Raw genomic sequence first — 24046 nt, forward strand, 5'->3', positions numbered from 1 at the left:
ATAAATGTTAAGTGAATTTTTGCCATAATTCCCATCTTAAGGAAAACGGGAATATGGCTACTAAGGTTCGATCGAGCAGGGATTTCACTTTACTAAATATATCCCAGCAATTCTCTCTTACAGGGCGCGTACGATGAGAGGACACAGGAGAAGACGTCCTGACATGGACATTCCGGAGAAGTTTATGTGCATGCTACATGTCAGAACAACACATTTACTCACAAAGAGGAAGGAACTCCCGATCAGAATTTGACATGGATCACATATGAAACCTATCCTATGGTTCACTACAGACAAATTGAAATAATTGAAACCTATCATTATTCAGCAGGAAATGGATTGGGTAAGCAACATAACAAAGACGCGCATTTATTCACACGCAAAGCTTCACGCCAGTTCAAAGCAAGGCTCACTGTTGACACAAAAAAAGTGGCCTGTGCTTCGAAAGAAAACACGGACGTAAATAGAACATGATACAACATGATGCCATGAAGTGAATCATGTTCTCCATTGAGCAAGTTCGGCATCATCTAGATTTATTGAAATGACGCCATGGTTAATACTAGCAAGAAATCCAAAACGTTACATAGAGTTAATAACTCGAAAATTCTGAGGTAGTACCTGATCAAAATCGCCGTTCAAGTGGCCACAAAAACCGCACATCATTCTTAAGGAGCAGCGATTGTCAACTGCGACTGCGACTGCCTTCTTCAGCTCCCCAAAAAGTTGTGATGAACAACAAATTGCCTTGCCTCCAATCAGTGAGATCGAAAAACTTGGAGGGGCAGGACTGAATTGTTTTTGTGGCGCCAGACTTCTCCTCCAATCATAAGACCGGAGAAGCTTTGCAGGTTTATGCGTTCTCAAAGTTCCTTAACGTCCGATGCTCGGACCAAAGCGTACCTGTTAGGATATCTGGGAGAGCCAGTCGTGAGAGGCTCCGACACGAAAGCTCGCGCAGGTAAACGCTCCCCCAGCAGCCAGGCTGGACTGTCCTGGACTGCCGTTCCCAGCCTTCCGCCTCAGTTACACCAACAGAACCCACGTGAATTTTCTCAGTTGCATGCGTCAGTAATTACGCCCACCTTCATTCTACCCAGTAGCATTCATGTTTAAGGATAGATGGCAACAGCACATAGTATACTGAATGACAAATGTAATGGGAATGGAAATAAAACTCATACGGTCTCGGCTCCCAGCGTCATCTCTGTCTCTCTCTCTCTGGTATGAGAAATATGGATAAATGCAGGCGGAGAGAAGATTCCCCGTCAAAAATTATAACGACGATAAAAGATACTCTGTCGAACTTGGTGAAGCAAAAACCACACAACTATACGAGAGGCGCATAGATTAGCGCCTTTCATCAGGTGGCAGAACTCTTTCACATTATCTACTACGTGGTACCTAATTTTGCTGATGAATTTGTTGCTAACCACATTTCTGCTGCTCCTCATTACTTTCGTCTTTCTTTGGCATACACTCGATCCGTATTCTGTAGTCGGTAGACTGTTCATCCCATTCAACAAGGTCGTTTAATCCTTCTGCACTTCCACAGAGGATAGCAACATCATCATCGAATCACAACATTTATATTCTTTCAGGCTTAATTTTAGTCACACATTTAAATTTAATTCCTTCATTGCTTCTTCAGTATATAAGTTGAACAACAGAGGAGAAAAATTGCATCTCAGCCCTACTCTCTATTTAATCCGAGCACTTGTCGTTGGTTTTTCTTACCCTTTCTTTTCCTGTATTAATTGCATATTATCTGTCTTCCGCTGCAATGTGTAGATATTTTCTAAGGGTTTCAAACGTCTTCCTACCTTCATATTTGTTAAGTCATTACCAATAGTAAGCTAAGTTCAGATGGCCCCACTCTGCATTGTTGCTAAATTTATTCAAGATGGCGCATCCGAGATGCCGCTGATAGATGTGGCAACGTCGCAGTGACGTCGTAGCGAGAAGTGCAAATTTTGGCGGGAAAATACGTCATTTGGGCTACCTCCACAATCCTAACCTAACCCCCTCCCCTCACCTCTCCCCACCCCACTCCCCAACAAAATTGTGGTACGTTCAAATTTTGGTGTTGAAATAGGTCAATTGGGCTACCTCCAATAACCTATGTCATCTGACCACCACCTCTTCCTTGGAACTGACGGGAAAAGGACTCAGACTGTGCTCGGCTGTTGGAGAGGAAGGAAAGTACTTTATTTAATTTCAGTGGGAAGTTGGAGCAGTTTATTTAGGGATGGATTTCACATAGTTTATTTATTACATTGATACAAATCACTCCCTTTGACGTGCTTGGGGGCACAATACATACCCTACAGACTTGCAAACTACTCGTAAATCTCTCATCGCATGTAAAACAGCTTTTGAACTATCGTTAAGAAATTCGACCGCAATATATCAGCGAAATGTTTCCTACAGAGTTCCAAGGTGGAATGATGAAAAGATGCCTTCTTCCTGTTGTTGTTGTTGTATTCAGTCCTGAGACTGGTTTGATGCAGCTCTCCATGCTACTCTATCCTGTGCAAGCTTCTTCATCTGCCAGTACTTACTGCAACCTACATCCTTCTGAATCTGCTTAGTGTATTCATCTCTTGGCCTCCCTCTAAGATTTTTACCCTCCACGCTGCCCTCCAATGCTAAATTTGTGATCCCTTGATGCCTCAGAACATGTCCTACCAACCGGTCCCTTCTTCTTGTCAAGTTGTGCCACAAACTCTTCCTAGCGATCCTAATGGGACATCCCATCCCATATGCGAGATACGTCTGGTCGTGCACATGTTTACTGTGGCTGATGTATAGCTTTCAGAGCTGCGTATCCAGCGCCGAACGAGATGTTTGCGTAGTGGTTCACCCTCGCAGGCGCAGCTGAAAGACTGTCAGTGTTATACTGATGTCACATGTCTATGTAAATAAGTGCCAAGTCTACCTCTCGGAAATCATAAAGTGTCACATAAATAGTTAACGGTCGCTTCGTCGTTGTAGAAGCTTTCGTGATGTCTCAGGTTGACTGCATGGAAATTCTTGCCCTAAGAGGACCTGTTTACAAAATAGTCCAGAATAAAAAGGAATACATTCTTCCTGATGGTCTTAACAATGCATCCCGTGCTACTCTTCCTGGAAAACGTGGCGTCCAGCGTTCAACACACGTCTCATAAATGGTAAACATTCTCACAACTAGAAGCCATCATCATGTATGTGCACGCTTGCAAAAACACCATTAATTAAGAAAACATTCTTGTTCTTTGAAAAGAGAGCACTGTCTCAGCACAGACAGGAAAATCAGAACAATTACGCTACCAGAATTCGAATCACTGTCCTGAAGAAGAGAAAAATGGCTCGAAATTCGGTGTCCTACAGCTACTGGTCTGGAGATGTCCTAATGCCACTATTGCCACTATGGCGGGTGAGGGACAGCATACCACTGTAGATACCTTGTCCGCAACTTGTTAGAACCATACCATAGATGCTCCTACATCCCAGCACAAAGGATGTCTCATGAATAAATGGAGCATTCTGATTGGCTCTTACTGAATTTACTCGCCAAATTACTGGTGCTGCTGGTGTGGGAACAATGTCGGCCTTTTTTCTGCAGATGAGATTTTCAGTGGTAAAACTATTTTGTACAGATCGCCATATTGCACTGACAGTTAAACCTTGCAAAAGTTGTCTACAGATGGTCAAATATGGGAAAACACTTCCTCAATTACACTGCTCTGCTGCTACGACAGATGCTTGAATATTTCAGTGTGAAATCTATCCCCAACGCGGCTATAACACCAAATACTGTATGGATGTAGTAAACACGCAATTTGTATCCTGCGCCATACAGAATCATCACTTCTGCATCCTGCATATATCTAGCGACCACTAGACACTCGTTCATATACCACGAAGACTGTCGTACAAAGGCTGGGTTGATTCCCCTTGGCACAAAGGCGTCACCGTTTCTGGCCCCAACCTGCTTGCTTGCTTGCTTTCTACAACCATCTCCAGACTCTGGGATTACAAGAACACATGTATTTTTAAATTGTTTGCCAGAATATTGTACAAGTTACGCGATACTTTTCGGTATCAAGCACATAGCAATATCGCTTGCATAGCAGTATCGCTTGCACAGTGTAAGTCCGAAAATATAGACTGGAAATTATTTCTCTAGAAACCCGAACCTTTAGCGAGGTGCAGCGTGCTGTAAACCACTGAGCGATTAGAAACTTATCCTGTCTGTGAAGATCTCTACGTGAAAACTCGCAAAATTGGACGAAACTGATATTTCCACTCGCGAATACCGATGTCGCTGATATAACAGATTCGAAATCATACCTATAATTTACAAAGTCAACTAAGGCGCTTCTCATGTCTACAGGACCAGCAAATGTGTATTATACCCATCTTTCACCTGCTAGATGCACACACCACAGTCGATGTTCTCTCAACCAAATAAAGGCGGGTAATTTGCAGAAGCAGTCAATCGGACAATTTACATGGGAGAGAATAATGTTCCAGCACAAAGACACGTCCATATTGAATCTTCACAAAATTCCAATGGGAACACATGTGATCACGAAAGCTGTCTAACACATACTGAGTATTGGTTCACTATTCAGCCGTCTAGAGGACGACACGGTTAAGTCACCTACGTTCCTATACGCTAACCGGTGTTTCCATTTGGACGACTCCTGCTGCTAACTGGAAACGTGAGTCATTCCCGCCAAAGGCCCTCCGCCGCCACATACTCCTCGCACACCAGACAGAATCGTCCTAGGAAACCGGCTACATATATATTTGATCGCTATACTTACAATATGGACGTACTGCACAGTCATCTATCTACATTCGCAGTGGTATTCACAAACTAGAGGAGGGGCGGCTTAGCAATGATACTGAAATTGGGAAGCATGCTGTCTCATCATTGCTCAGTGCTGAAATTACTGTAAAATTGCTAAAATTGTTCGCACTACGAACTTTGATGCTTATTATTACAGTACTTCGGCGGTGTCTTTTCCATCCCACCCATCCACTGGTGCGCTGTTGATTACCATACAATGATTGACTGAGAACGCTTGTTTGAGATGGAGGGAGGGTATTGGTGGAGGGGCAACTCCTTCTGGGGATGGCTAGCACCGAAAAAGTGATTAGGTAGATGACTGCAATATGAGGAATCAATAAAAACGAAACTCAGAGTCATCAACTCTCCTGTCACTGCGACAGACGAGTTTAAATGTAGATGTCGTCAATCGCCTTCTGACAGCAGTTTGTAAATGCTCCACAACACCGCAAAACTCTTCCAGTCACCTTATGTTGTGACTGTCTTTTATTTAAAATCATCCAGTGTGTGTGTGTGTGTGTGTTTTGTGGTAGCAGCAGCAACAACATGATTTACACCGTGCGACGTCTAGTTTTCTATGAGATCAGAACATGTTAATGTCAGTTTAGAACCTGACACAGACTTCAAAGTCATGATGGTAAAAGCAAAATGTATGGCAGCGTGCACAGTGTGTTACAGCAGAAAAGAAAACAATGTTTCAAACAACGACACAGGGAGCCTGTCTTGCGACTGACAGTATAGTCTGCCGGATACATTATCGGCGTTGATACTTTACACTTGTCTGTGCAAGCGACTTCGATCTCTGGCCACCTGCTCCAGTGGATCAATAGCTGTATATTTAATATACATTATCGGCGTTGATACTTTACACTTGTCTGTGCAAGCGACTTCGATCACTGGCCACCTGCTCCAGTGGATCAATAGCTGTATATTTAATAGGATAGCCACATGCTCTCGATTCTGGCACTCAGATGGTATTTGTTTTCGACGTATGGGAAGAGAGAGACGCGGTAAAAATCTTGTCAAGTTCTCTATTGGATGAAGTTAGCAGAGCTTTTACAGTTAATAGTTTTCTCTGTTGGGTGGTACGGAATAACGATAATAGAATTTTGGAGTGATAGATGTGAATGGACCCTGAGTGACACGGATCTGCTACAGACTGCAGTACCTATATGACGTTGAGTCTTCCTAATTTTCCCGATAAGAAACACCACCATAACTGTTCGTACTGCCTTAATACTACTTCCTGTTGCAGGAGCGAGTTTCCTTTGCCGCTGACCTTACACATCGTACACTGTTGTCGGAGCTGTGACAACATGTTCCCATTTTCCTTCGAATGGACAAAACAAGGTCCTGTGGCACTAACTCAGCTTAGCCTGTTTCCACATGGGCTGCAGAATATGGTAGATATAGCTCTCTCTGGCTTCTGCTCAGTTCCGACTTAAATTGCAACGATCACATGCACAAAACTGCAGGGTGGCAGCACAGAGTCTGAGGGGCAGTTGCAAGATGCATAGGAGCTATCTAAAATTATACTGCAGGAGATAGGTTCGAAAAAGGTGACTCTTTTGACATATGAGAGTGCCAGAAACAATATTCACTAGTGGCTCTAATCATTAAAAGGTTCTCCATAGGATCCAATGCAGGTATGTGGTTGAATGGAAAGACTTGATTCCAAATCACAGACAGCATTTCTACCGGAAAGTGTAGCGCTAGCGATCAGAAAAGCTAGTGTACATTTCTTACGACCTCAATCAGCATACCATCTACTGTTTGTGATCCTTCTCAATCAACCATCACCTATAGCCCAGTGCGTATATTGTAGTACCTCTGATGTGGAACTGAGACACAATGCTTTACAAATACGGGAGAAATATTTAGCGGCAGCATGAAGAAGTTGCAAATACTGGCTTCATACTGCGTTCCGTAGCAGAAACACTTTCTAAATTCAGTGATTTTATTACGAGGTTAAATCCGTTGGCGACGTGTAGCCGCACTGTTTGTCTAATACTATCCACTCCGGCGATCACCGTCTATATTCAGTGTCACGGTATTTGTCTGAAAAAACCACTTCATTCTGAGGTAATGCCATACCTCGATTTATCAGGCTTGTATAGTTTTTAAAATGGATATCGTTAGCGATACTTGTGAACGTCTATAGAACCAAGATCGATGGTGATAGTAACATGGTCATTGCGATTGTGTTTTGAACATCTGGTGGTTCGTAAGACGATTACACCTCTCTTTCTAAGACACAGTGGTACCACTCACCGGAAAAACTTATGATACTAGTCCACCCATCGCTGGTTTTTCACTCAGTATTGTTTCATATCGCAAGCAATCAGTTATTGGTGAAGTATTATACTTAGTAGTAGGGGATGCATGATAGGTTCACTTTAAGCATCACGCTTATAAAGTGTGTGTGTGTTTGTGTGTGTGTGTGTTTGTGTGTGTGTGTTTGTTTGTGTGTGTGTGTGTGTTTGTGTGTGTGTGTGTTTGTGTGTGTGTGTTTGTGTGTGTGTGTTTGTGTGTGTGTGTGTGTGTGTGTGTGTGTGTGTGTTTGTGTGTGTGTGTTTGTGTGTGTGTGTTTGTGTGTGTGTGTGCGTGTGTGCTCTGACATGTGCAAAAAAATGACTATGTCCAGTCGTTATGAAGGTATCGGGTTGTTGTGGAGTACTGCGATAGCAAAGGAAATAGAAGCTTTACTTTTTACTTGGAAAAGTATGTCAAGTCATAAGAAAGGTACAGATATTAAGATATTACTATTCCCCAGCTGTCAGCAAGGGATATTTCCAATACTTCGCTCATTGTCGAATGTCCTCCAGATGAGACCGTAATCGTCACATTTAATTGTAAGTATAGCGATCAAATATATTTGTAGCCAGTTTCCTACGACCATTCTGTCTGGTGTCCGAGGAGTACGTGGCAGTGGCGGCTTGTGGCGAGAATTATTCATGTTTTCAGCTAATAGCAAGAGCCGTCGGAATGGAAAGACTGGTTAGAGTCAAATGGCTCTGAGCACTATGGGACTTAACATCTGAGGTCATCAGTCCCCTAGAACTTAGAACTACTTAAAGCTAACCAACCTAAGGAAATCACACACATCCATGCCTGAGACTGGTTAGGGTACAGGAATGTAGGCTACCTAACCGTGTCATCCTCTAAATGGATGAATAGTGAACCAATACACATTATATGATGGACAGCTTTCGTGATTATATGTGTTCCCAATGCAAATTTGAGAAGATTCAATGTGGACGTGTGTTTGCCCTGGATCATTATCCCTCCCCCCCCCCCTCCCCCCCCCCCCATGTAAATAGTTCAATTGACTGCTTCTCCATTTCCCGCCTTTATTTGGTTGAGAGATCATCGATTGTGGTGTGTGCATCGAGTAGATGAAAGATGGGTATAAGACACATTTGCTGGTCCTGTAGACCTGAGAAACACATTAGTTGACTTTATAAATTATAGGTATGATTTCGAATCTGTTATCTGTTATATCAGCGACATCGGTATTCGCGAGTGGAAATATCAGTTTCGTCCAATTTTGCGAGTTTTCACGTAGAGATCTTCACAGACAGGATACGTTTCTAATCGCTCAGTGGTTTACAGCACGCTGCACCTCGCTAAAGGTTCGGGTTTCTAGAGAAATAATTTCCAGTCTATATTTTCGGACTTACACTGTGCAAGCGATACTGCTATGCAAGCGATATTGCTATGTGCTTGATACCGAAAAGTATCGCGTAAATGGTACAATATTCTGGCAAACAATTTGAAAATACATGTGTTCTTGTAATCCCAGAGTCTGGAGATGGTTGTAGAAAGCAAGCAAGCAAGCAGGTTGGGGCCAGAAACGGTGACGCCTTTGTGCCAAGGGGAATCAACCCAGCCTTTGTACGACAGTCTTCGTGATATATGTACGAGTGTCTAGTGGTCGCTAGCTATATGCAGGATGCAGAAGTGATGATTCTGTATGGCGCAGGATACAAATTGCGTGTTTACTACATCCATACAGTATTTGGTGTTATAGCCGCGTTGGGGATAGATTTCACACTGAAATATTCAAGCATCTGTCGTAGCAGCAGAGCAGTATAATTGAGGAAGTGTTTTCCCATATTTGACCATCTGTAGACAACTTTTGCAAGGTTTAACTGTCAGTGCAATATGGCGATCTGTACAAAATAGTTTTACCACTGAAAATCTCGTCTGCAGAAAAAAGGCCGACAGTGTGAGGCACCGGCAGCATCAGTAATTTGGTGGATAAATTCAGTAAGAGCCAATCAGAATGCTCCATTTATTCACGAGACATCCTTTGTGCCAGGACGTAGGGTCATCTACAGAATGGTTCTAACAAGATGGGGGCAAGGCATGTACAGTGGTATGCTGTTACTCACCCTCCATTGTGGCATTAGGACATCTCCAGACCAGGAGCTGTAGGACACCGAAATTTCCAGCTATGCTATGCGAACATCTTGCTGCGATCCATCAGCCACGCTGAGCAGGTAAACATGTGTGCGGCCAGTTGCGTCTCACATTTGGGATAGGCTGTCCCATTAGGATCGCTATGAATAATGCATTTGATGTTATGTAGGGCAATTTTCATGAACTGGCCCTGTCAGGACTAGAATTTCCATGCAGACAAGCTGCATAAGCTCCCACTGTGATATCAGTATGACACTGACAACCTCTTAGCTGCACTTGCGATGGTGAGCAGCTAGGCAAACATCTCTCACTCGGCAATTAGGTCTTCGCTGGACCGTAGGTAGAAAGACTGTGTCAGCAATGATAAACACATGCACGGCCAGACACAGCTCGCATTTGAGACGAGCGTGCTTGAACCACCCTGGCATGCACGTGTTGGTGCCTCTGTAAGGAACAGTTCACTGATACATCGCGGTCGAGTTTCTTACCGATAGTTCGTAAAGTTTTTTACGTCCAATGAGCGTTTGTACCCTTCATTATTTTCGGCTGTTTAAGCGATGTGAGCGTCTTTGCATAGCATTAAAAATTATTTTTAGACAGTTTGATGAGTGATGAACGTGTCTGTTGCATTATTTTTTGAACAGGCCTGAAAGTTGTGCAGTGCATTATTTCGACAGTTTATAACTAGTGATTGTGTTTGCAGATTGTTTTACATGCATTATTTTGACAGTTTAGTTGTTTTCGTGTCTGTACATCAGTGCGCTGCATTATTTCGGTGATTTACGAGTACTTTGCAGGTCTGTTGGCTGTGCAATGCATAATTCCGACAGTTTACAATTTGTGAGTCTGTTCACAGAGCTTTATACAAGCATTATTTTGACAATTTACGAATTGTTGGCATGTCTGTAGTTCAGTGCCTCTGGGTTATTAACTGTGACAACAAGCATGCCAGACCGAGTGTTTTGTATCAGTGTAATAAATAAACTATGTGAAATCTCACCCTAAATAAATTATTCCAACTTCTGACTGAAAATAAATAAAATACACTCCCTCCTCTACAGCAACTGGATACAGACTGAGTCATTTTCCCGCCAATCCCAAGGAAGAGGTAGTGGTCGGATGACTTACGTCAGTGGAGGTAGCCCAATTGACGTATCATCCAGGCAACATTTTCCCGCCACTTTCTTTGGTTACTGAAGATAGTGCAAGTGACCCTTTTCATGCCAAAATTTGAATTTCCTGCAATTTTCTTGGGAAGAGGGTAGGGGAGGGGAGGAGGTATTGGAGGGGGCTTAGGTTTGTGGAGGTATCCCAAGTGACCTATTTTCCCAGCAAAAAATGGCTCTGAGCACTATGGGACTTAACATCTATGGTCATCAGTCCCCTAGAACTTAGAACTACTTAAACCTAACTAACCTAAGGACAGCACACAACACCCAGCCATCACGAGGCAGAGAAAATCCCTGACCCCGCCGGGAATCGAACCCGGGAACCCGGGCGTGGGAAGCGAGAACGCGACCACACGACCACGAGATGCGGGCTATTTTCCCAGCAAATTTGAACATTCCACCATGGCGTCATTGCGACATTGCCACATCTATCGCTGCCATCTTGGATCCGCCATCTTGAATAAATTTGGCAACAATGCAACGTAGGGTGGTGCGAACTTTGCCCTACTACTATTACCAAGCAGAATGTCAGATCTGACTCTCCTGTCTTTACCTTTCCTAAAGCCAAACTGGTCGTCATCTAGCAGATTCTCAATGTCTAATTCCCTTCTTTTGTAAATTCTTCTGGTAGGCTATATAGGTGCAGGAGCTTTTGAGCTGATTGTACTGTATATCTCGCTTTCCTATGCCCTTGTTACGGGATTATGTGAGTAGCGTTCTTCCAAAGGTTTCCAGTCCCACTAACTAGACCAATTATTTGGATGCGGCTTCTGTAAATGATTGTGGAAAATCCGAGGGAATGTGTAAACATCTTCTCCCATATTTTATTGCAAGTCATCCAAAGCGCTTTCTAACTCCTGCTCTAATACTGGATCCCCTGTTTTCTTATCGATAACAGTTTCTTCCCTGTTACGTTAGCAGGCTGTTCCTCATGATCATAGAAATGCTCAATATTGGGAAGGTACTGTACGTTGGAACATTTTTCAGGCATTCGCCTCTAGCCAGCCCTGTAATACAAGTTTAATATATTTTCTTATTCCATTTTGATATAATAGCATTCACTTTATGTGTGCTGCAGTCTTTTCCTGAAATTACTAAAATTACTACAAAATAAAAAAGTTTTTCCAAATGTGAAACAGAGTTCAAAGTACCAAATAGCCATGTACCTAGGAACAAATATTTTTTCAAATTTGAAAAGTGTTGCATCCAAAAAATGTAGCCAATAATGTATTTAGTAGTTTGTGTGTTACATGATTTACTAAACACCAGTAATCAGTAGGTCAAATCAATTTAATAAGAAGTATTATCAAAAACCAGTTACAAGTTAAATTCATTTGGGAATACAAATTATTGGCGACTAACACAAATTTCCATCTCAAGACTGGCAAAATTGTTATCACTTTAAATAAACTTAGTTCATTCACGAATATGACAGGTTCCATAGTAGAAGACCTTCCGTTTCAGGGTATAAGATGGTGCATGACCGAAGAAGTATGGCTTAACCGTTCACATGTTGCGTAGCTAGTTTTAAAAATATGTGATTACTTACAAAAAACTCTGTAACTGAATTATTAACAATATTGTCCAGATAGTTTTAGTATAGGATATTATAAGTACTTAAATACGTGGAACTCGTAATTTCTACAAGTTCTACACAAACCACAACCTCATGCCTCACAACATCAAAACCAGTAGAAAATTGCGGTTTCTAGTACACATTCATTGAAAGCGATTTTAAAATCAGTCACTAGATCAGAACACTCATCTGAGAGCACTAACCTCCAGGTGCAACACCCTCCCCTATTGTTTCCAATTAAGCCCTCTCTTCCTTGTGCTTAATTGTAAAATTCATTTCGAACTCTTAACCTTGACATCGTCACCTTTGAATTTTCTAAAATTTGATTTGATTTTTCTGTATAATGAATCCCTCCTGCCAACTACTTTCGATTACTTCAAATTTTTCCTGTAATCAGTTCGTTTTAGCTTCCTTGCCCTTCTTGTTGAGGTTTTTTCCAAGTGTCTTACATTGTTAGATTTCATTCTCCTCTTTAAAGTTTTTTTTTATTTTCTTCTTTTGTCGAGCAATTGAAGTTACCCAAATTTTCTCCGCAGTTGCCTTCCCTCACCTATATTTGTATGTGCAGCTTTTGTGCTGACCTCTTTGAGATGAGCTGAACTACAAACTGTAGTGTCCTTTATCGCAGTATCTGTAGCCTCCGGCAATTTCTAAAGCACAGTTCCTCAGTAACTCAGTATCCTATTTCTTTACTCATTGATTCTTCTTGACCATGCCTTTAAACTTAACCTACTCTTCATCATTACTACATTGTTATCAGAGTCTGGATCTTCTCCTGGATATGTTTTGCAGTCTAATGGCTGATTTAGGAATTTTCACTTCAGCGTGATTTAAATAAGATGTTATGCTCCTGTGCCTCCTGACCTTTTCCAAAATTATCTGGTCCTCTTGTGACTTTTGAACCAGGTATTTGCTGCAACACACAGAAATTTATTATACAACCTAAGCAGTCGTTTTCCTCTCTCATCCCCGTTCTGAAGCCTACATTCACCTGTAAGTCTGCCTTCTATTCTATTCTGCACTATAGCGTCCTACTCCATGATTATTTGATTTTATCTCTTTTTACCTATTGAATTACCCATAAAATGACTTCATACACTGTATCTTCTCATGATTTTTATGTTAATTCATCAAGCATTCCTGAACTAAAGTTGTTGATGTAGGTTTGGTTTCGGTTCTGATGGGAATAATCCTATAGCTTGCGACAGTGCAGCATTAAATTGTAGGTCAATGCAACTGGTGGATTATTTCTACCATTCGTTTTTGTATCATAAGCGCCATGGTCTCAGTCTGTCGCTCGCTATAAATTTAAATTAATTCTGTTTGGTTGGATTTGTAGGTTTGCGTGTAAACGGGGCAACCCAACAACGAGTTTAATTATAAAAAATTGCTACTGTTTATTAAACAGTCACATATATTAAACAGCGGACTGTTGAAGATTTAATTGCTATCGCTATTTCGATCTAAATGTAACTCGAGCCCCAATTTAGTGGTTTGCAAATCGCTTTAAACATAAGTACATACTCCTTGTATCAGTTCATAGCTACGCCAGAGTTAAAGTCTCAACTCTCAGCAAAATAACTGACCACACGTGTCCACAGATGATAAATATTCTAAGTCCGCTCTGTCCTACCTGTGACTGAGTGACTTACCCCACGCAAAGGCGGCAGCCCTCTTTTATTGACACCACCCGGGTTTTCATACAGCAACAGCAAACAACTGACAGGATCGTTCACCAGTCTCAACTACAACTTTTTATCATGATGTGATGGCTTTAGACTAGAGATATTACAAGATGTGCACTGAAAAGCTGATTAATATTATATGTAACATAGCATTTTTGGATGAATAGTTTGCTCATAATTTTGGAATGATAGCAATTTTCACATAGAGAAAACCATATTTACTTTTCGTTAATTGTAGAATACATCTGTAGGATACATACAAGTGGCACATCTGCCTTACAGAAAATGATCTGCTCGCTACACTGAATTTAAATTATATGTGAAAATATGAGAAGAATTTAATTAATTAGTCAAAAACAGCAATTAAACAATGAAAACTTACTATCTAAATATTGTCCGTAATGTTTGGATATGTTTTCCAACACATGTTGCAGTGGTATTTATGTACCTGTGTTATACGGGATGCTCTAAAATTCTCTTTACCGCCTTGTAGAACTTGAAGAGTAGACTGAGTAGACAATATTTTAAACTGGAACCCATGATGGGAAACGTACCGTTTGCGTGTTACAACTATTTGAAAACGTTATAGTAACGCGACCACTCCTGCAAGTAATTTAATAGGCGCGACCCAGTACATCACTTGTTTTACAATTTCACTTATCAATAACCAAAGAAATAAAAGTAAACTTAATCATTTTTCACAAACGCTGTTGTTTACAGCCAAACTTGAACCATTTTTGTCCTTTTCAAAGGAGGGTTAACATTCTGATCCATTAAAACTAAGGTTCAATGTGGCGATCAATGTCTCGAACAAATTAGGAAATATGAGAAGCATCTATGTAAACTGTATATCCTATGTTAACTTTTTTTTTGGGGGGGGGGGGGAGGGGAGGTTTACGTGTTAGTTGTGACGTCATATTTCTTTGTCCAGAAGACATGTTGATCTTTGCTGTAGAGGTAGCGTAAAAAAAAAATAGTAGCTGTATTTGACGCGGCGTAGGAATGTAATAATCTTTAATTACCGGTACATGGTTTGTGAGTCACAAATACAGAAAAAGTCCATGCGCGAGTCGTACTTCACACAGCCATGATGCCCGGTAACTAGGATGCGCGGTATGTTACTGCATGCTCGTTACCGAGCTATAGGTAACAGCCTGCGTGTCCCGCTAAACGCTTGCCGTGGCTGTCAGAATGTGAAGCCTTTTGGCATTCCATATCGAATCACGGCACGCGCGCCTAATGCATGCACACGTGCCAGCTGCAGTAGACACTAATGACGAAACCCCGGCGTTTCACGCCGCAGCATGTTTCCCGCATCCAGCGAGGGACGTCAGTGATGAAAACGCAGCAACAATCTTCAACACAACCACAGTTAGTCACGTTCATGTAGTGTAAAATTACGATCATTTCGTTCAGTCATTCTATCGCAAATATCAACGAGTAAGTGCGTTTTCTCTTATAGAGAAACTTACCGTATGTTAGCTGCAATATCCATGCAAGGAAAGAAATATCTTTTCCCGCCAATGGCAAATTTCTTGTGACAGCATTTCCGTTGAAGGCAATCGTGTTCAGCAACAAACAATCCTGTCAGAGAAACATCCGCAACTGAGCGTTATAGCAGAAGTTGAAAATACCGCTTCAGTTGTAAGGTTATTTTTATTATTATTTAAAACACGACAGGTTTCGGGATCTTATATGCCCGTCATCAGGTGTTGTACCGAAAATAAACAAGAGACCGAAGCTAATAATACTTTTTACACGCAGTACCACACATAAAAAAGCAAAAATGAAGTTCCATATAACACATTAGCTTCGGTCTGTTGTTTATTTTCAGTATAACTTGTTGATGGGCACACAAGAGCCCGAAGCCGGTCATGTTTTAAACAAAAGGAACCTTACAACTGAAGCGATATTTTCAACTACTGCGTACTCAGCGAATTGTGCCCGCACCAACTACAAGTGTAGAAAACGGGGACGGAAGCACATGAGAATTGCGCATGAGAATTGTAAACTTTTATAAATGACTTTAGGATGAAATAATTAAGAAGAAATTTGGAATTTCTCTTATTATTTAATCAATGAGCATGGCATTCAATACAAAAGTGACACATGTCCTCCAATGAACCGCGCTAGAATACAGTAACGGGTATTATCAAAACAGAACGAAATAAACTCATATTCTCAAATCCCCATCGTACTCGTCTTATTAAATTACTGATAAAATAACGTGAATCATGACCTATATCAATGAATGACTTAATAAAAGACCCATATTGTTCCTTGTACAATGAACAAAGCCTCGATCGGAATAAGAGGTCTACACTTGGTCACAAAGCATCACATCCGTTGAGCTGAAAAATCAGACAGTACAATATTACGACAAAGCACGTTAGCGAGCAGTGCTCTCACCGTAAACACCTGAATATCTCGGCCCACTCACGAAAGAAGCGTCTAAACTTAATAAATAAAACGATATTAGCTGCCTTCACGTTCATGCGAGGAAGCAGCGTTAGCCAGGCCCAGAAACTTCTTAGTGCCTTTGTGTGCTCAATCCCAAGGCCAAACAAACTCAAACTTTAAACCCCGCCCCAGTCACCTGAACGGTAAACAGGACTATACACTCAAAGTGCACCGTACAGACACACTTTGACTGTGGAGCGTAAAATATGACTTCCGTAGCAGATTAGAGCAGAGCATAAAGTGTCTTCGTGCGATCCTAGTGACTTATCACCTCGCTTAGTTATACTGTAAATGAAAGACGAGTCTAACAGGTGGCTTTCAACCTATATTCACTTATGTCAATTATTTACTCCAATTATTACGTAACTATATCTAATACTTAAACACGCAACTACAAGGTCATTTGTTGCACGCAGGAACGGAAGGCCGTAAAGAAACAGCTACACTCATGAAGCAAAACATTATTATTATTGCCTACCGTAATACTGCATCCTACGTGGTAGCATTGAGGAAAAGGAAAACATACGACAGCAGCAGAAACGAATGGGAGCTCATACTAGCGACGATACGGGCCGCGAATGAGTAAATCCAGTGACATAAACTACTTTGACACAGACGAGATTGTTATGGGAAGGCGTCCGGGAACGAGCATACTCGAAACGGCGAAGGTGTTCGGCTGTTCGCTTGCTACTGCTTTGATAACTTATCGAAAGTGGTTGAAGGACCGTAAAACCACGTGTGGGAGGCGAGATGTTGGACGTTCACACCACGTGAACGTCGGAGGTTGGCCCCTTCTCTGAATCAGCGATATGGTACAGTTAGGACGAAATAGAAAGCGTCTGACAATATTGAATGGAAGACTCTTTCAAGTTCTGAAGGTGGCAGGGGTAAAATACAGGGAGCGAAAGACTATTTACAACTTGTACAGAAACCAGAAGGCAGTTATAAGAGTCGAGGGGCACGAAAGGGAAGAAATGGTTGAGAAGGGAGTAAAACTGGGTTGTGGCCTATCCCCAATGTTATTCAATCTGTACATTGAACAAGCAGTGAAGGAAACAAAAGAAAAATTTTGAGTAGGAATTAAAATCCATGGAGAAGAAATAAAAACCTTGAGGTTTTCCGATGACACCGTAATTCTGTCAGAGACAGCAAAGAACTTGGAAGAACAGTCGAACGGAATGAACAGTGTCTTGAAGGGAGGGTATAAGATGAACATCAACAAAAGCAAAAACGAGGATAATACAGGGAGGGAGGGAATTAGATTAGGAAAGAAGACACTTAAAGCAGTAGATGAGTTTTGCTAATTGGGCAGCAAAATAACTGAGGAGGGTCGAAATAGACAGGATATAAAATGTAGATTGGCGATGGCAAGGAAAGTGTTTGCGAAGAAGAGAAATTTATTAACATCGAATATAGATGTAGGTGTCAGAAATTCTTTCCGAGAGTGTAGCCATGTACGGATGTAAAACATGGACGATAAACGGTTTAGACAAGAAGAGAATAGAAGCTTTTGAAATGTGGTGCTACAGAAGAATGCTGAAGATTAGATGGATAGATTACGTAACTAATGAGGAGGAACTGAATAGAACTGGGGAGAAGAGGAACTTTTGGCACAATTTGACTAGAAGAAGGGATGTGTATGTTAGGACATGTTCTGAGTCATCAAGGGATCACAAATTTAGTACAGGAGGAAAGCGTGTAGGGTAAAAATAGTAGAGGTGAATATGCTAAGCAGATTCAAAAGGATGTAGGTTGCAGTAGTTACTCGGATTTGAAGAGGCTTGCACATGAGAGTAGCATGGAGGGCTGCTTCAAACCAGTCTTTGGACTGAAGACCACAACAACAACTGGCGACAGTATAACGCTGGTGCAGGCAGAAGTGTTTAAGAGTACACCGTTCATCGCACATAGCTGAAAATGGCGCTCTGCAGTAGACGACACTTGCATGTTCTCAAATTGACCCAACGACATTGTCAATTATGACTACAGTGGATTATGACTATAGTCACCGCGAATCAAAGAAAACGTGTCACCTGATCGGATGAATCAGGTTGCTCGATGGTAGTGTCTGAAACGCGGGATCCAGGGAATGGATGCTCGAAACATCCACTGCGTCACGGACGCACGCCGGTGGGGACAGTATTGTGCTATGGGTGGCATTCAGCCGGGCTTCCACGAACCCGTGGTGGCAATCCAAGACACCAGGACAGCTGTGGACTACGTGAACGTAATTGCGAACCAGCTGCGTCCCCTCACGCCTGATGTCTTCCCCGAAGACGACGATATCTTCCAGCAGAATAAGTGTCCGTATCAGAACCATAATCGTGCTAGAGTGGTTTGAGGGGCATGATAGTGAACTCACATTGGCATCTGCCCGCCGATTCGCCTGATCTGAAGGTGGGACGCACTGGTGGCGCTATCGGCCGCCAGCACCGCTCCTACAAACCACCGGCCCGTAATTTACGGGAATTGTGTGACCCGTGCGTAGACATCTGGTGCCACATATCTCCGGGGAGCCACTAAGGACGCGTCGAATCCATGCCACGGAAAACAGCTGCTGTATTGCTTTCCAAAGGTGTACCATCAGGCAACTAAAGCGACTGGTCGTTACGTTTTGACTCATCGGCCTATACGTCTTCATTAATCAGAGCTATCTATGACGTCCGGCAGATTCAGGTTCTCGTCAAGAAGTGGGCCTCAACATGGTGTCTCCAGACCAGATCACATAACGAATTTTATATCAGCCAATAAGGTGACGGCGCCTACTGCACTTCACTTATGATCATACTCGTTCTAAATTTACTGTAGAGTTTCGTGACTCGAATAACATCCCTTGATGACTGAAATTAGGTAGCCGCCTTTGAAATAAAGTAATTCTCTAATTTTAAAAGATCTAAAATCGTTTGAAAATTTTTACCTGTCTGATACTTTTCACCCTTCCCCCACACCTTTAGGAGCGCAATCGCAGCACCCGACAATAAAGCTTCTCAGTCTGCTGTCCATTTCCCATTCCATTAAACTATCCGTGGATGTCTTGAGAAGTGATTTGATTCTCAGGCATTACGTAATTTTAACCATGTTTTTCACACAAAAATCTTGACTATGTATCCTAATGAAACAAGTTGGTAAGACGTATGAAAATACTGACTTACCCGCTCATAGACGACGTTGTACCATTGATGACGGTCCTGCTAAAAGTTTCGGTAAGTAGCATATAATGAGCAGCACGAAACTGTAGTTCTAGTACCAGGAATGGAACTCGGACGTCGTGGGTGAGAGCCAGGTATCCTAGCCTCTACATCACACTAGAGGACGAGGCGTCGTGAGCTAACCAGCTACTAGGCGTCAATTTCAGTCATCAAGGGTTGTTATTCGAGTCACCAAACTTTACAGTAAGATTGGACAACACATATAAAATAAAATCGGCAAAATCGGGAATATGAGGCAAAACGGAGCATCTGGGTACTTGAGTTCACGTTTCCATTTCAGCTATTTAATATTTTATTTACAACATAAAATACATTATTTGTTTATTATTGTGATTAAAATTTTCTTATTTACCACACTTCGTAAATCCAGCAAGGTAAACGAATTTAATAGACTGCCTTTTCGTATTAACAACGTCTACAGTAAGCAGTGGAAAATAAACTGCGTTCCGACGTGACTGGTATTCTCACAGGCCACCGAAGTTTATCAGTATGGGAGTTACCTGTTGTTGAAACCGTATTTAGCGACTAGCTAACTAAAGATTTTTTTGTCACTTGTTTTCAGCTCGTTTGATGCAGCCTGCCCCCCAGTTCTTCTCCTGTGCCATCCCCTTTATCTCGGAGTAGTAATTACACTCTAAGTCCTCAATTATTTGTTGGATGTGTTCCAATATCCGTGTTCCCCCAAAGGTGCAGTGTTCACCCTCTACAGCTCTCTCGAGTGCCATGGAAGTTATTCCCTGATGGCTTACACATCTCCTGTTATACTGGCCCTTCTTATTGTCAATGTTCGTCTCCTCACCGTTCTGCGGAGAACCTCTGCATTTCTTATCTTATCCGTCCACGTAATTTTCAACAACTTTCCGTAGCACCACATCTCAGACGTTTCAATTTTCTTTTCTGGTTTTCCCACAGTCCATACTCACTTACACATAATTCTGTGTTCCAAAGTTATATACTCCATTATTAGATATTAGCAGACTTCTTTTCTAGGGAATTCTCTCTTTCCCTGTCCTAATCTGCTTTTTCTGACGTAAGGTCAATGTTAGCGGTAGCGGTAATCTTAGCACTTTCGTTAATCCGTTCAGTGTACGTAGTAAGTATTTGTACTGCTTATATTTACAATAGTATTGGGCGTCAACAGTAGCTTAACTGCTAAACAGTGCCGTCCCCTTCCCCCTCCTCACTGCCACGCCCCCCCCCCCCCCCGCCAACCCACGCACACATACACCCTTTTCCTACTGAAGACTCCTAATTTTGTGATAGTCATTGATGCAACCCTCTTGATGCGTTGATTGTGACCAACAAAACTTTACTACGAAGTAAAAGGTGCACTTTTGAATAATTACATCGAAAACACACTGCTATAGTGTCGCACTGTATGCAAGAATAACGTGAACATTTTTTCATTGTTTCATTACCAATCAGTACAAAACCACGACAAATAAAAAAAATGAACATAAAACATTGTGTTTACACTTTCCTTACGCTGCCTCACTAGGTATAACGAGAGTGGTTCCACCCAATAACCAAAAACAATCTCTCCATACCAGGGAGAGGTGGGTCTTGTAAAGAATCAAATCCGCACCTCCTCATTGTTTCCTGTTTTTAACACCCCATCCCACTCCCTGTTTAGTACCCTCCGATCTGCTCTTTCTCCTACAATTCCATCCTACTCTTCCAACACCTTCTCCCCCAAGCCCCTTCTCTTTCAGTGCACTACTTCTCTTCCGATCCTTTCGTTCCTTTTCAATCCCCCCCTTCTTCCTCCTCTTCCTCCTCCTATTTCGCCTTTCCGCACTCCCGTGCACTTCCTTTTCTTCAGCTCTTCCTCATCTTTTCCGCCTGTCACAGAAATGTAACCCTAACGAATCGGTGCCCAAGGCACTCACCCACTAGTGACACACATGTTACGTCACTAGCCTTTGAACATCATCGGTTTAATAAGTCTAATGTAATTTGTCTTGAGTTTAATTTCGCTGAGGTGACAAAAGTCTTGGGATACCTCCTAATACCGCGTCGGACATGCCTTTTCCATGGTGTGGTGCGGGAGCTCGACGTGGCCTGGACCCAACTAGTCGTTGGAAGTACGCTGCAGAACTACTGAGCCATGTTGCCTCTACAGCCGTCCTCAATTTCGGAAGTGTCACCGTGCAGGATTTTGTGCATAAACTGACATTTCGATTACGTTCCATAAATTTTCGTTGTAATTTATATCTCGCTGGCCAAATTATTTGCTGGAATTGTCCAGAATCCACCAGTCTCGAGCAATTGTGGCCCATTTACATCGTTGTTTGGGAACACGAAGTCCATGAATGCAAATGGTCTCCAAGTAGCCGAACATAACCATTTCCAGTCAATGATTGGTTCAGTTGGACCAGAGGACCCAGTATATTCCACGTAACCACAGTCCACACCGTTATGCAGCCACCCCAGCTTGTTGACTACTTCGGTCCATGACTTCGTAGGGTCTGGTCCAGACTCGAGCCCTACTATCGACGCTTACCAACTGAACTCAGGAAACGTCTGGCTAGGCGTCGGTTTTACAGTCGGCTGCGGTCCAACCGACATGGCCACGACCCCAGAGAGGCGCGATTATTCGTTAATTCACGCAGTGTTGCTTGTCCATTATCACTGACAACGCTACGCAAACGGCACTGGTATCGGTCGTTAAGTGAAGACAGTCGGCCACTGCATTGTCCGTGGTGAGAAGTAATGCCTGAAATTTGGTATTCTCGGCCACCTGTGGATCTCGGAATACTGAATTTTGTAACTATTTCCGAAATGGATGTCCCGTGTGCGTAGTTCCAACTACCATCCGACGTTCGGAGTCTGTTAATTCCCGTCGTGCGGCCGTAATCAAATAGGAAACCTTTTCAGGTGGATCACCTGAGTACAAATGACAGTTTCGCCATTGCACTGTCCTTTTATACCTTATGGGCGCGATACTACCGCCATCTGTATATGTGCATATCGCTATCCCGTGACTTTCGTCCCTCAGTGTAATTTACACTAAACCCAAACTCAACATCGGCTTTTTTATCATTATATCTTGTCTCTTCCTAAATTCTTTCTAAAATGTGTGTCTACGCGTTTCAGGTCGGCAATGAGGGAGTATTTTTAACGAAGCAGGGTAAAATCAACTTCGTGGACCTGGCCGGCAGCGAGATGACCAAGAAGACACACAGCGAAGGCAAAACGCTCGAGGAGGCCAACAACATTAACAAAAGTCTCATGGTGCTCGGTAAGTTATTCATCATATCTTTGCGAGATAACGAAAACTGACTGAATAATTCCAGTATTCATCTAACTAACAAAGAAAACCCCTCAGAAATACGCCAATCACTAAATTACGATAAAGTATTTTTACTTATGTGCAGTTTGTGAGAAATATGTGCCAACGCCGTCCAAACATTTTGCACTGGCTTTAATAATGAAGTAACAACTACAATCAGCTCTCTTAAAATGTCACATCTAGTGTTTTCTTTACATCCAACGATGAACTTTAAATATTTTCTACAGTGTTTTAAACAGAGTAAGGTTCCATTTCTAACATCACGATTGTCAGTTCTCTGCGGTTTTATTTAGATTTAGCGATGCCTGGCAGACGTTATCCTGCCAATGTATGTTTATTTACCAGAGCATGCCCAAAAAAGATGATCTCTATGTAATTTAGAATCTATAATTCGCTGTAGAAAAATGTGGAAAAATTGATGAGATTCCTATATTGTTGTTTGTATGAATTTGTGATGAACTATACAAATTTTATTAATAAATGGCGTGAATGATGAATACATTTGACTATTCTGTTTGCTACATACGTGAACCAACTTGCTAAACAATATTTTCGGTATTTTGATTTGGTGTATACATGTACAGAGTTTTTGGAGTTCTTACACTGGAATAAGCAACATGTAGCTCGCCATGAGAAAAACGTGGATTTTCTAAATTTATTCCGATAACATGCAGTGACTATCCTTGAGCTTTGTTGATTGTCACCGCGGAAGCAAGACGCAAGGAGAAACTGTAGTCATTTGAACGTGAAGGGCTAATCAGTGGGGATCACTGGAATATGCGGAATCAGCACATCCCCTCCTTTACGTATGCTGTTAATTGTTGTTGCTTCAAACATATTCGAAATCAGTGTTTTTCACGGAAAATCTGGCTCAGTTGAACTATTTTGGCGTGTTGAGATTCCGAAGGAGCAGTACTGGTGAGCCAGCTCTCAACGTCAATATGAGCGCTGACATTCCAGCAGGCCCCTATTAATTCAGAAATCCTACTGGGTAATTAACAGTTCGATCGTCTTCTGTAACTGTGTCAACGGATTTGTATTTCGTAACCGCACCGGGAATTTTCAATTGAGTCTTATAATTGTATCGACTGTCGTCATCATATTTAGAGCCAAGATAGCTCGCTAGCACAACCAAACGTGATTCCTGAAATTGTTGGCGATTTTCGGAAGAAAATATTCAGTTGTGAAGTTGACAAAAGTTCTATTGGAACGATACCTGCTATTTTTCAGCAGCTTTGGAAGCACGGATTCTGATTCGCACAGATTCCCACCGCGCGCCTCGCTCTTTAGAAGCGTCAGCAGCTCTACAGGCTGACAGTTTCCGCGCATGTCTGGTTCATCTTCTAATGTTTGATTTTTGGGAGGTATTTCAAGCAATTTCCAGTACTTAATTTTT

General features: G+C 42.0%; 1 protein-coding gene across 1 annotated transcript in view; it reads left to right on the top strand.

The window, feature by feature from the left end:
* Positions 1-24046, top strand: part of LOC126161568 (kinesin-like protein KIF12) — a 605396-nt gene that overhangs the window by 392928 nt on the left and 188422 nt on the right. The window contains exon 9 of the mRNA XM_049917513.1: positions 22455-22599. Within this exon, the coding sequence (XP_049773470.1) occupies positions 22455-22599 (145 nt within the window). The remainder of the gene's footprint in view (positions 1-22454; positions 22600-24046) is intronic.

The sequence above is a fragment of the Schistocerca cancellata genome, chromosome 1, assembly GCF_023864275.1.
Source record: "Schistocerca cancellata isolate TAMUIC-IGC-003103 chromosome 1, iqSchCanc2.1, whole genome shotgun sequence".
NCBI classification, from domain to species: Eukaryota; Metazoa; Arthropoda; class Insecta; order Orthoptera; family Acrididae; genus Schistocerca; species Schistocerca cancellata.